Genomic DNA, 12718 nt, shown 5'->3' with positions numbered 1-12718 from the left:
TATTAAGCTAGGATTCAAAAACTGAGTCAAGAACCCAATCACTCGACTAGTTTGCCCATCCATCTCTACGCAAAAGTCACCACCAGCGTTTTGCCCATCAAATATCAAAAAATGACACTTCTAACACAAACAAATTGATCAATTCACACAAGCAAAAATGGGACATAAGATGTCTTTGATTTATGCATCTATTCATATGAAAAAGAACTCCCATAACCACAAACTTGAACTCCAACATGATAACAAGCCAAAGGTATCTTCTATGGAAAAGCCAAAAGCAGTTGCATAACATCCATTGACCTCTTAACTGTTAGCTGCTACTACATGTTATCCGACCCAATGCTGCTTCATGAATTTACTAAAAACCTTGTTTGTTCCATAAGCATACATAATGCAAATATCACAATGCTAAATCGCTACATAATATCGCTGTACAATACCGACAATCTTAGCATCCTATGTGAGCAAGAACAAAAACAGCAATCGAGTCAGAATAACATGAGTAGCCTGCCTGCCTAATGAACAAATACCTTCTTCTGACATAATTCGGAGGAAAACACGAAATCTACTCAAACCCAGATCTACTTCCTGACACGGGTCTCAACATGGGATGAGGAGAGGCGGCGGATGATGATGACGGGTTTATAGCTGAAAGGGGCAGCCGTGGACCGAGACCAAACATAGGTTGTTGTGGGTGATTACTGGGAAATCCTGAAATGAACGGCTGTGCAGGTGACCCCTGTTGCCGGCTAGATCCAGCTGCAGCATTGTTAACCAGTGAAGGACCGACACCTGGCAAGCCTGTGGGTCTGGTTACACCACCACCAGGTCCAAACTGGGAGGAAAGGAGCAGACCTCGCTCAGCCGATACCCGTTGCCTTGCCCTCTCCAGTTGTTCACACTCTTTTATTAATAAGCTCTCAACTTCAGCAAATTGCTTCAGCTTCAACTCTAGCCTCTTCAACTGAAGGAAACACAAATTATCCATTTAAAAACAAACATGTGAAACTCTAGATGGTATAACAATAGTTTAACAACTAATATATCAATAAAATAAAGAAAGCCAATATTTGAGATCTCTCTCTACTAAAGATATACACACTCCGTCCCAAATGAATGTCCATAATAGGAAAAACACTTGTAATTATTCCAAACTGAATGATAAATAGAAGCAAACCTTCCCTATCGACATCTCATCAACTTAAATATTTGTGCATCATAACCAAGGGTAGCGTTTGAAATTTTGTAAATTATAACTTCCCATTATTGAAAGTGGACATTTATTTTGGGACAAACTTAAATAAAGTTGCAGACACTTATTTTGAATACTTGGTTCATTCTGAAAGTATGCAATGAGGCTTGAGCATGTTGCTTGAATTGGTGTGTATGAATATATAAAGATATAGAGCTTATATTTTGAGAAAATTCCAAGGATCAGCAACTCCTTTTATACAGGTAACTGTGGGTGTCTAGGCAAACACTCCAGTGACCCTGAGAGGACTTGAACTGCTGACCTAAGCAAACCCAAGACCTTACTGGTTAAGCTACCCCTCAAGGTTAAAACCCGTATTTATACTTGCATAAAGTAGGATGCATTTCCTAGTACACATCGCTCAACTTGTCATATTAAATCCGACCATTTGTTACACAATGGAGAAAAAGGACATGAAAAAATAACAATACAAAGTGCAGAAAGAAGGAAGAGATATAATGATTGTTATCCTTTCATATATCATTGTTAGGGTCTCATTAACGGATGGGGTGTGGTGTGATTTTATAACAGTATGATCAGTACATGAAAAATATATCTATATCGTATTCCTCTCTCCCAAAAACCACTGTTACTCTTCACCAAAATGTTTGATTGTTAGTCTAATGCGTTGTACACCCTCTACCAAGGACAAAATATAAGAATATTGTGCACAAAAATTATAGCATCAATAAGTAGTAATGATAGCTATAATGTTCCCCAAATGTTGGAGCTAATGCAACATCCCATAATAAGAAGTTTTGGGGTGGATGGAGTAGAAATTGACGACAAAAGTACCAGCATTAGAGCTTGGTAGAGGTGAAAGGGAAAACCATACTTTTTTTTTTTTTGTAAGGGTGTCCGGGCCAAAGCCCGACTAATCCCCGGCAATTTTGGAGGCTAAACATGGCCCCACTTAAATGTCGCCAACACTCCCCTCCCAGGGCTCGAACTTGGGTTCATGACTATGCCATGCCCAAGCCTTTACCACTAGGCTGGAAGGTCTTTGACAAGGGAAAACCATACTTGATGACAGAGAATAAACAAAAAGATCGAAATAAGTAGTCGTACATGACCTAATGAAGCTGCAGCTCTTGTGTCATGCATATCACCAAAATCTGATTCCTTAACTAATTAGAACATGTACATAAATAACAATAATAAACCAAACGAACGCAGTATATCCCGCAAACAGGTACGGTCTAGGATGTAGGCAGACTTTACCTCTACCCCAAGAGTAGAGATTTTCGGACCGCCGGTGCGAACCAAAAAAAATAACAGAGAACAAGTGTGGTAAGTAGCAATGAAGTGTGTGCAACCTAACAACAGGTGCAATGAGATGAAACAAACTACTAAAGCAGAAGGAACACTGGGTCTGGAAAACAAAGTGAGTTTGGCATACGGTCCATATGCTTTGAAAGGCAGACCCTGAACGAAGTCTAACCATAACGTTGGCATGCTTGGCTGTTAACGATAAAAGAGTAGAGTTCAAAAGTTTAAAAATTGATATATGGTGGACATATATATACCTGATGATTGATAATATTAGCAGACAGCCTTTGAATTTCTCGTTCTTCATGATCCGCAAACAGCTTTGCTTTCGTTGCAGCTGCTGCAAGACCAGCTCGTACTGCATTTCTCATCTTCTCAGAAGATATACAAGTGACATTGGCATCACCTTGGCTCCTGGCGCCTTGTACTCCCGAGATCTCGACTGAGAATTATATCACAACATAATCAGAAAAATAGGGCAGATGTAAAAACAAGACCAATTAGATCAAAAGCCACCTTTCTGTTGAACTGGGTTTCTGGTATCTGCACGAGTGCAATCATCTCTACCATTGATGGTTTCTGAATTCATCCTTCAGAACAGAACTCTCAAAAATTAGATTAAAGCAATGGCTTATGATGTTCATAGTCAACTGGTATAATTTTGAATTGCCATCAACAAGCAATACGTAACTGGGGAACTTAGAAAAAGAAAGAACATTTGACAAAGAAACAAGAGAATAGGCAATGATTCAGGGGAAAAAATGTAAAAACACAGCACAGAGCTTGGTAGAAATCAAATCCTTCAAGTAATACAAGAAAAGTCTGGCAACCTTATAAAGACTTCATCTGATATTAGATAGTCTTAGCTACACATACAACTCAACTTAACTGAACCCAACCAACTACTGTATCTGAAACTGATCAGGAAGCTAGTTGGGAATGCAGAAAGCAGAACATGTCATGAAGAAAAGATTTATTTTGTTGGCATGTGCCCTGCAAGCATACAACAAATCAATTGGTCTTACACTGCATGAGAAGAGCTCCTCATCCATTCTTTACTTTAGACTAATGATATGTGGGGATGTTAAAAAAGGAAAAAGATGATAATAAGGAACTTTATGATTGTAGTCTGAAGTTCCTGCTTACAGCACGGTAGTACAAACACAAAAGGATAAGTCAATGCAACATTTAAGGGTGCGTTTCATATGCGGATGAGACTGGGCAGAATGGGCTAGATGTAGGTGGGTGGGTGAAATAATTGTGGAACATTTTAGAGTTATAATTTGATATGGATAATTTGGTAATTTACCAATCTCATCTCATCTCCTTGATTTTTGCCTATTTTGGTGGGACAAAAATGTCGCACCAAACATGGGACAACAAGTTTTGTTCTGTCCTGTCGTGTCCCCCTGTACCAACCACATCCTAAAAGTAGAACAGAACGAAGAGATGTTGTGCCAGTATGAAGGAATCAAGTGTTAGTGAAATGAAGCAGGGGAGATTATGCAGCATGCAAGCTTCATGCAGAAGCTGAATTGATAGAGAGAGGATAAGCGAAGTCAGAACATAGATGCTAAGATCCCGGCTAACTAAACAAACATCCAGGTTTTAAGCAAGGATCTTCATTTGACTATCAATGAACATCAGAATCTTAAGTACATTTAGAAGAAAACTCGTCTCAAGCCAAAGTAGTAACCAAATGCGTTGCAAACCCAAAACGAGACATAACATACAGCTAGTGGTGCGAAGAGCACCTTTTTCCAAATTACAAAAAGAAAATAATATGAAATTAAAAGGCAATAAAGTAGCCATTTTACAAATTACAAATAGAAAATAATATGAAATTAAAAAGCAATAAAGTACTATTCAATGTTAAAAACAACAAACTGAATGAATAAATATAATACACCACATGATATGTCATTATAATCATCACAAAAGCCACCAACATACCAAACAATTAGCAAAAAATGATCATTTCATCAGCAACCACCAAACAGACAAACAGTTAGCAGCAATATTTCTAAATTTTGATGACAGTTTAGACAAAACTTAAAAGCGATGTTAGCAACAATATTTCTAAAATTTGATAAACATTTTAGTTAAAACCGACACGACAGTCTGTATTGCATGCATTTTGCTCGTGTCGTGCACAGATAAAAGTAATTTTATTTAAGTAAACGAATAAATTGATAACAACAAATTAGCCAGAAATTAATTAAATAGAACATAAATTGTGTATTCTAAAGCATCTGTTAGGTCAAACAATCAAAGGAGAAATTAGATATCAACTTTCAATAGATACATCACAAGGGAGGACAAAGAAGAGAGAGGGAGACAACAGGTCACAGGGATGATCTGATGACGTATAAAGAGAGAGGACAACCACGAAGATGAAGAGAGACAAAAGACGAGTTGTAAGAGGGAGACTACAAAAAGAAATCATGATGGTGAGCAAGACAAGAGGAAGACAATGGTAAGTTAATCAAGCGCTGGTGTGATTCTGATTTACGTAGAAAATTTGTAAAGGTTTTCATTTTGTGTAGGAATGCTAGGCAAGGGTCAATTATAATTACAGAGATCCCATGTAACTTATATACTTGCATCAACGTTCTTTTGTGTTCGGTTTAATTGGAGGCATCTTATAATCATTGTGGTATCGGCATATAACTCTTCTTGTCAATCAGTTCAAAGCTGAGTACTTCTAGCTGGCTATTTAAAATATCACATTAAAATGTGAACTCCAAATAAACCAAACCAAACCAAACCAAATCTATCTGGTAAGTCCCACTTGAAGGCAGGGTCTATAAAGGATAGGATGTATCCAGACCTTACCTCAACCACTAAAAATATAACAGGTAATCAGGAAATATAACTGGTTTAATGATTCAATTGTGTGTGCAAGATCAATTGTTTGCAAGCAGAAAATTTAAAAAGCTAAAACATGTAATACAAGTAGAACTAATATATGTTTAAACAGTGAAATCTAAGTAAGTTTGCTTTTACTGGAACACAGCACACTGGGGTCAAACTTCACTATACAGTACTAACAAGAAACAAATACATAGCGACTTAATGACTAAACTGAGAGATAAAAAAAATGTGCATCGCTTCATAAGCTTCTGTTACTAAATGCACGATCCCAAAGCAAATTAGTCCACCTAAAAAACCTTAAGCTGATGTTCATAGTAACTAAAGAAAATTACCTATTTTCAGACACAGATCCGTCCACCACTCCCGCATTTTCAGAAGCACCTAAATGATCATCCTCAGACAATGCTGCCAAAGATGCATGGGCACAGGCTGCAGCCACTCTCGGTCCCACTGCAGACGCCAAAAAGGCAACCTAAAAAATCGAACAGAAAGGTAAAACATGAGACAGAAATAGGATATCCCATCAATGGAAGTCCTTAACATAGACCAAAAATAGGAGGTTACTCATATAAGCTACGACATCCATGGATCTCAAGATAGCTGTTGTCAGTTTTTGATGTGGCCATCATCATTAATTGTATACTGCTAGTTGAGTACCCGCACAATGCCGCGGGAGCCGTGAATTATAACGATTTTGAAGTTTCACTGGTTTTATTATAGAAGATTTAACGATGATATAAGTTACACTTGCTCTTTACATATTAATACAATTTGAATAAATAAAAGTTATGGTTCCAATTACAGTCTATCGATGAAAAAAATTGTATAACAGTTTAAAATCCAATATATTTAAAATCCGACATATTTAAATGACTCCACAAATGTGTTCGATTACACCAAGAGCAAAGAATTAAGAGATCGAGAGCGAGACTGAGAGTTCTAGAGCAATTGAATGGGAGAACTTTTAATAACTCATGGTGAATATCGGTTTGAATCTCACTTTGGGAGATGGGGAGAAGACACATAGAGGTATGAGAGGGTGAAGGCATGAGTGAAAGGTGACAAAAGTATCTTGGGAACATGAAAAGAAAAGGCAATAATGTGCATTGGTAACTTGTACTGTATGTTATTTTAATTGTAGATCATGAGATTTTAAGACCGAATGCATAAAGTAGTAGTACTTAATGCATTATGAGTTGTTTTTTAGACTTTTAAGACTCTGTGCATAAATGTATAGTACTTTGTGCATTAAAAATTGTTTTTTAAAAAGACTTTTACTAAATCTGGTTTATAAGGTAGTATAGATTAATAGAGTCCTCTTTGTTCAGTAAAAACAGAATGAATTAGCTCAATAATGCATATTCAGCACTCCGTCCTAGCCAATACAGTTTGAATACATTGTGCTTGCGGAAACTCATATCAACAAAAAGAAAACTCCCCTCCTCAAGGACTAATACTAGTTTTTTTCTCTTTTACTGAGGGGTCTTAGAATAAATATTATATACATCACAATAATTTCTTGAATATGTGTAATATTAATAGGTTTGAAAAAATTTCCTCAAGATGCATGCCATAGTAAACTATAAAATTGGGACTACCAGAGTCCTATTTAGTCCCAAGATTGCTGCAATGCTTTTTTCAGTTCTCCTTAACTTTTTCTTGCTTTTACTTATCCCTCTCTTCACACAAATTTCATTTTTGCAAATTTTTTTACAAGCCAAGGGTCTTGACAGAAACAGTCTCTTTACCCCTCGGGGTAGAGGAAAGGCAGTGTACATCTTACCCTCCCCACACACTACTTCATGTGCAGTTCACTGATTTGGTTTGGTTTGGTTTGGTTTGGTTTGGTTTGGTTTGGTTTGGTTTGGTTTGGTTTGGTTTGGTTTGGTTTAGACTTCAGAGTCCTTTTTGGCTATATAACCAAACTTAAATGCATCAATGTATCACACTCCGATGGTTTACCTCTTATGCAGATGATAAGTATTCTACTTTTAGTTAATTCCTTCATCAAACAGAACTGCTCTTTCAAGGATCAATGGACTCATAATAATTTGAAGAGCTTGAAATGTTTAACAAAAAAATGGAATATTCAGGATGATTGTTTGACTTTGACATGTTCTGACTTGAAGATGATACACGCTGTAAGTGCTCAAGTACTCTATTGCAACTTGCACAAACACTCAGATCAAAAATGTATAGCACAAGTTCCACATATGATCATTATAACAGTAGTGAATTTCAAGTCTTTCTCTTTAGTGCTCTTTATCTCAAATTATCTTGCACAATTCCCTGACAACAAATATCAATGAACAGTTGATACATATATCAATGTGAGTGACTGAATACCCCTTTAGAGTATGATACTAGTGTCTAATCATATGAACAAAGCATAAAGTAGTCTTGATGGTGATAAGTAAAAAAATCAATCCTAAATTATTGGTTAAGTCATAAAGGAAGCAGTTCTCCCGTTAAATATACTAAAGACTTCCTTTTTGTGAGGGTATGCATGTTTGGTGGGTGAGAATGATGCTGACAGCATTTGCTGGAAGTAAGTCCACAAAAAGTACACACCAATTTAGGGAGCATTGGCTACTGGAGTTCTAAAAATCTGTGTTTAGAGCCACTTAAGCATCTGCCTAGGCATTAAGTGTCTCCCATCGCTTCAGTTAGTTATAACTGCTTAAGCAACCACCTAGGAGGTAAGCACCACCAACCACTTTGATCAGCAACTGATCATTGAACTAGGCAATCTCAAAAGATCAGAATAATCAACTCTTCTCTACTTGTGTTAGTCTATCAACTTTCTCAGCCTGGAAGGGAACTTCCCAATTCTTTCTTAGGTAACTGTATCTAATGAAGCTAGTCACTAGTCATTCAGAGAATTACTTGCATCAAAGAATATAGTATAAACTTTTTAACTCTCATTTGTTTACGTAATCTAAAACGTAAAAAGTGATTATATTCTATGTATTAAAATGCGAGGAAAAAAAGTTTTGATAAGAAATGCTCAATTTTTCACACTCGTGCTATGGTTAAACGATCCTCTTTGGATGAACTGCCTTAACTTGGGCAATTAAGCACTATAAGGTCACTCAACTGCCTTGCTCATTTCAATGCTTTTTATAACATTGATGGCTGCTTTCGCCAAAGTCTTACATTAAAAGCGAGATTATTTAAAAGCAAATCTAGGGAGCATACCCACATGCCACATCTAACACTAGAATAACCAATTTCTGGTATCAAAAGCACCTTCTGAAGCAACCCCAGCAAACCACTAGTAATCAAACAATTAACTAATTAAGTTATCCATCTTTTCTATAAAATTAAAAAGGTGTATGAAACAAGAGCTACATAGTTGCAACCACATGGTACATAATTTTAGGTTAATATATGTCCAAGACATATAATAAATCTTGACAAAAGGGAACTCACCTGAGACATTACAGGATTTCCAGATTTTTCGAATGGCAATCTGTCTTCAAATTCAGGGTCTTCAATGATGGATGCTATATTGGCAAGAGAATGTTGCAGGTATAACTTTCATTAGCTAACCAACCTGCCACATAGAAAACAGAAATTGAGAGTTGTAGACATACCTTTCCCATTTGCATACGATTGTGGTTTTCCACATCCATTACCATTGGGCAAGTTTGAAGCAGCTGGAACTTCAATACTTTCCAGAGGAGTCTCATCTATAGAGAGGCGTACGAAATGGAGGATACATTGAGCTTTTGACTTGGTGCCAACATGCTCAGCAATCTCAATCCAATTCTCATTGAAGAGTTCCATACCCTCCAGCAACAATAAGGTTTCCTGATTAGTCCAGCTATCTGCTTCAAGATCTCCATAATACTTGGTGGAATCAACCTTTATAAAATCCAGGCTTGAATGACCAGCAACAAATGCCCCCTCATTGAAGCAGTTCAAGCATAATAGTGTCTCAATCTGCCGAAGAAAGTTATCTCACCATAAAGTAGCACAAAAGTAATGCAGACACAGGAAAATTGAAATCTTTAACAAACAAATGCATTTCAGGCCTGTAAATCAGTGAAAAGTTCGTTCATGAAACATGAGAAGTTTAGATAGTACTAATGTTCCATCATGTTCTAATAGAGATGATGCGTTAAAGCATTAAAGATAAATAGATATTATTCTCTTGTCCTCAAACTTGATTAGTAACCAGAAATTTCACATTAAAGTTTAATATTAGAGTTCATAACAGTTGTACGTTGGGAATATTGCTCTACACCAATAATAAATATTTAAGCATAACGCTTTTCTAGTTCATACAATGGTATATGGGGTATTTGTTTTGTCAACCTATGCAAGATATGGGGCAGCACACATTTCCTAGTGCATGCTACTGTGTATTTCATCTTATTGATAATTTTTTGTCTGCTCGTATATAGCTAAATGCATCCATGTGACATCATGAAGTGAATACCAACAAATTTTGATAATTGATAATATCTTGGTCAAGGTATCTCCCTATTTGCCTTTACTTGTGATTAAGTCATAGACGTTCCTCAATGCTAGAACTTGTCAATGCTTTGTAGTTTTTAAGCCTCCAACTACGGATCATATGTCATCAATAATTTATGCACGTATTCCTTCATTCACACTTTATAAGTTCTGAACATTATCCATCACATAGAAGAAATGAACAACTGGGACAGTACTGCATATAGTTAACCATGGAATAGGTACTGCATATAGTTAACCTCTAAGTTTTGCTCATATGGATTTCAGACTTTCAGGAAGTGTGACTTGGAAAGAGAAGGATCACAAATGCTAAACAAGAAATAGCAAGTACAAACTGGTTGGTAAATCACCTCTTTGAGGGACTGATAGTAGACAATACCAAGAGATATAGAGCAATGATTGCACCGATTTTCAGATAATAGCTCACGTATTCTGCTGTCCAAATCAGAGTTTTCATCACTATCAACAGCCAATTCTGGATATATATCTGCTGCTTTTATCCTACACCTAGGTTTATCAAATTGGATTAAGCTATCAATAGATCGCAAAGCCGTGGCCGGCACACGTAATTCTCCTTTTAAATCCTCTGTCAGATACGAGCCCTCATTTCTAGGATCATGATTATTCAGCGGAGCAGCACAATAATTGATGACACCCCAGTTCTCAAGAAATCGCACAACTCTAGTTACATCATCAGCATCAACACCGACTAGAAAAGCTTGGCAATCAGAAGTTGACAACCTCCTTGCTGGATTTTCCATGTATTTAGCAACAATTCGGTTACGACAATCCATGTACTTTTCTGGAGTGTGGTCCATTGATTTCCCTGAGAAAAAATGTGGAACCGCCTGTCTCTCTAGCCTGTTTACTGTTGTTGGTGAAAACCAATCTGCTTGAAAGAAGCACCAAACCCACAACAGATAATCAAATGAAAGCCACTTTATATATAAAAATCCATGTGGCGCCTACAATTACTAAATACTTAATTATCTAAGAGAGAAGAAGAATAAAGCGAATAGAAGCAGAATTAATCAACACACAAATGAAAGCCCAAATGTGTCTTTGCAGGGTAATGATAAGCTTATAGTGTTATACCTGCGTGCATTGGCACAACGTGGACCCGATTCGACCCATATCTCTTGATAACACCACGACCCTCCATAATGGGAGGCGGTGTAATTACAAAAGACCCTTCTGAGTCTCCGCCAGTCAGAGCAGGAGCATCCCTAGGCATGGCAGACAACGCCTGGAGCTGGCCGTGTGAAATATTCTCCAAGAAGGGGCAGTTCATGCCACCACTGCTACTGTCTCCAGTTTGGCAAGCTCTCTCCCTGGCAACAATTTGAATCACCGAGTAATGGTGCTGATTTACCGTCTGCTTGATCACAGAAGGAAAGGTGGAGATTCGTACGGCGCCATCGGATATGACCTCACTCTCTGCTCCTGTGGCGGCAGTGGGATCGGATGAATTGCTGAGGTCATCATCAAATTCAGGATGTGGGTTCTGCTGATCGAGGTCGACATCGTCTTCTTCTTCATAATCCTCCTCGTCCTCGTCGTGGTGGTGTTGGGGTTGAGGTCTAGGTTTTCGGGACTGCTCTCCTCGCTTCCGCTTCCTCCACCTGTTCCTAGTTTCTGTGGAGATTCAAAATCCACATCCAAATCAAACCCAAAACCCAAAATTGAAGTTATTTCAAAGCTCAATCTGAAAATGAAAAAAGAATCAAAGCCTCACAGGTACCAATTGTGGTGTGTATATATACGTATATATATATATGAGAGAGAGAGAGAGAGTCTGTACCTGAGGAGGAGGCTGGCATTATTGCTGCGAGAGAGAGAGGGAGAGAGAAGGGGGGAGAAGAAGGGGTTTAGAGGAATTGTGGGGTCCGTGAATGGTGGAAGTATGGGAGAGAGAGGACAAGAAAACACGATAGAGAGAGGGGGGAGAAGGGTTTCCTATGTATCTTTCTTCCCCAAAACACAAGAAAACGAGATTGCGCAGAGAAAATTTATCTTGCTTTTCTATCCAAAAATGTATACATACAAAAACTAAGAGGACTAACAAGAAAATATGTTAAATTTTACATTTTTACCACTAAACTTTCATGTTTCTTACTTTAATCAACATTTTGAATAAGTATCTATTGCATATGTATCTTTTTAAGTATCCATCTAGATATTTGTACAATTAATGCAACTCAATATCAATTATCCATTTAATTTGATGAATATGTGATTTTATAAAAAATTTGATTGTTTCCTAATATAAAGTATTGATCATAATTAATGAACTTTAGTAATCTTCCATAAATATTTAAATCATAATAAATGAACTCTCATTATTTCCATAAATATCCCAATTGATTGGGTTGTATTGGTTGTACAAATGTACATGATTGCATTTGAAATATATCCTACTCATTTATGCCCAAATTTAATTTTATAGCAGATTTGTAATTAGTTTTAATATGAATTGTTTTCTAATTATGATTAATACTTCTTCTTTTTTCAAATTATAGCTAATATTTTCTTTTTATCGCCACATAACTATTGTTTTCGAACGTGGACTTGTTTAAAGACTTGTCATCCTATCATCTGATGATCATTTATGTATAGTCTTCCGAGAAACACTCAATCATATCTCAAAAGGGATAAACTATGTTGTCCAACATCTTAACAAATTAGTTCATAGCCCGTGAGCTTTCCATCTTCTAACATAGGGATGGCAAAAGGAACCAGCACCTCGATGGGGAACCCAATACCCAACCCCTATTTGATCGGGGAATCCCCAAGTTGATCGAAAATGGGGATGGGGAATCCCCGAATTTATAAACCGGGAAT

At 37.1% G+C, this 12718-nt stretch overlaps 1 protein-coding gene across 3 annotated transcripts; it reads right to left on the bottom strand.

Moving 5' to 3' along the window:
• Window positions 1-325: 325 nt before the first annotated feature.
• Window positions 326-11799, bottom strand: LOC112514675 (SWI/SNF complex subunit SWI3C). 3 transcript variants are annotated; one of them, XM_025121268.1, is made up of 10 exons: window positions 11679-11799; window positions 10973-11512; window positions 10228-10766; window positions 8992-9340; window positions 8828-8901; window positions 5728-5867; window positions 3038-3111; window positions 2779-2963; window positions 2321-2379; window positions 882-964 (listed from the first exon to the last, which is right to left on the bottom strand). In XM_025121268.1, exons 1-9 carry the CDS (start codon window positions 11695-11697, stop codon window positions 2326-2328), a joined length of 1974 nt encoding a protein of 657 aa, XP_024977036.1. In that variant the 5' UTR covers window positions 11698-11799; the 3' UTR covers window positions 882-964; window positions 2321-2325. The 3 variants fall into 3 exon arrangements, with proteins under 3 accessions (XP_024977034.1, XP_024977036.1, XP_024977037.1); XM_025121269.1 differs by having other exon boundaries at window positions 2321-2367; XM_025121266.1 differs by lacking the exon at window positions 2321-2379 and having other exon boundaries at window positions 326-964; window positions 11679-11798.
• Window positions 11800-12718: the final 919 nt, after the last annotated feature.

Source organism: Cynara cardunculus (assembly GCF_001531365.2).
Source record: "Cynara cardunculus var. scolymus isolate 2C chromosome LG 6, CcrdV1, whole genome shotgun sequence".
Taxonomy (NCBI): Eukaryota; Viridiplantae; Streptophyta; class Magnoliopsida; order Asterales; family Asteraceae; genus Cynara; species Cynara cardunculus.
The sequence above is the reverse complement of the archived record's forward strand: the minus strand, read 5'-3'. Positions and strand labels throughout refer to the sequence as shown.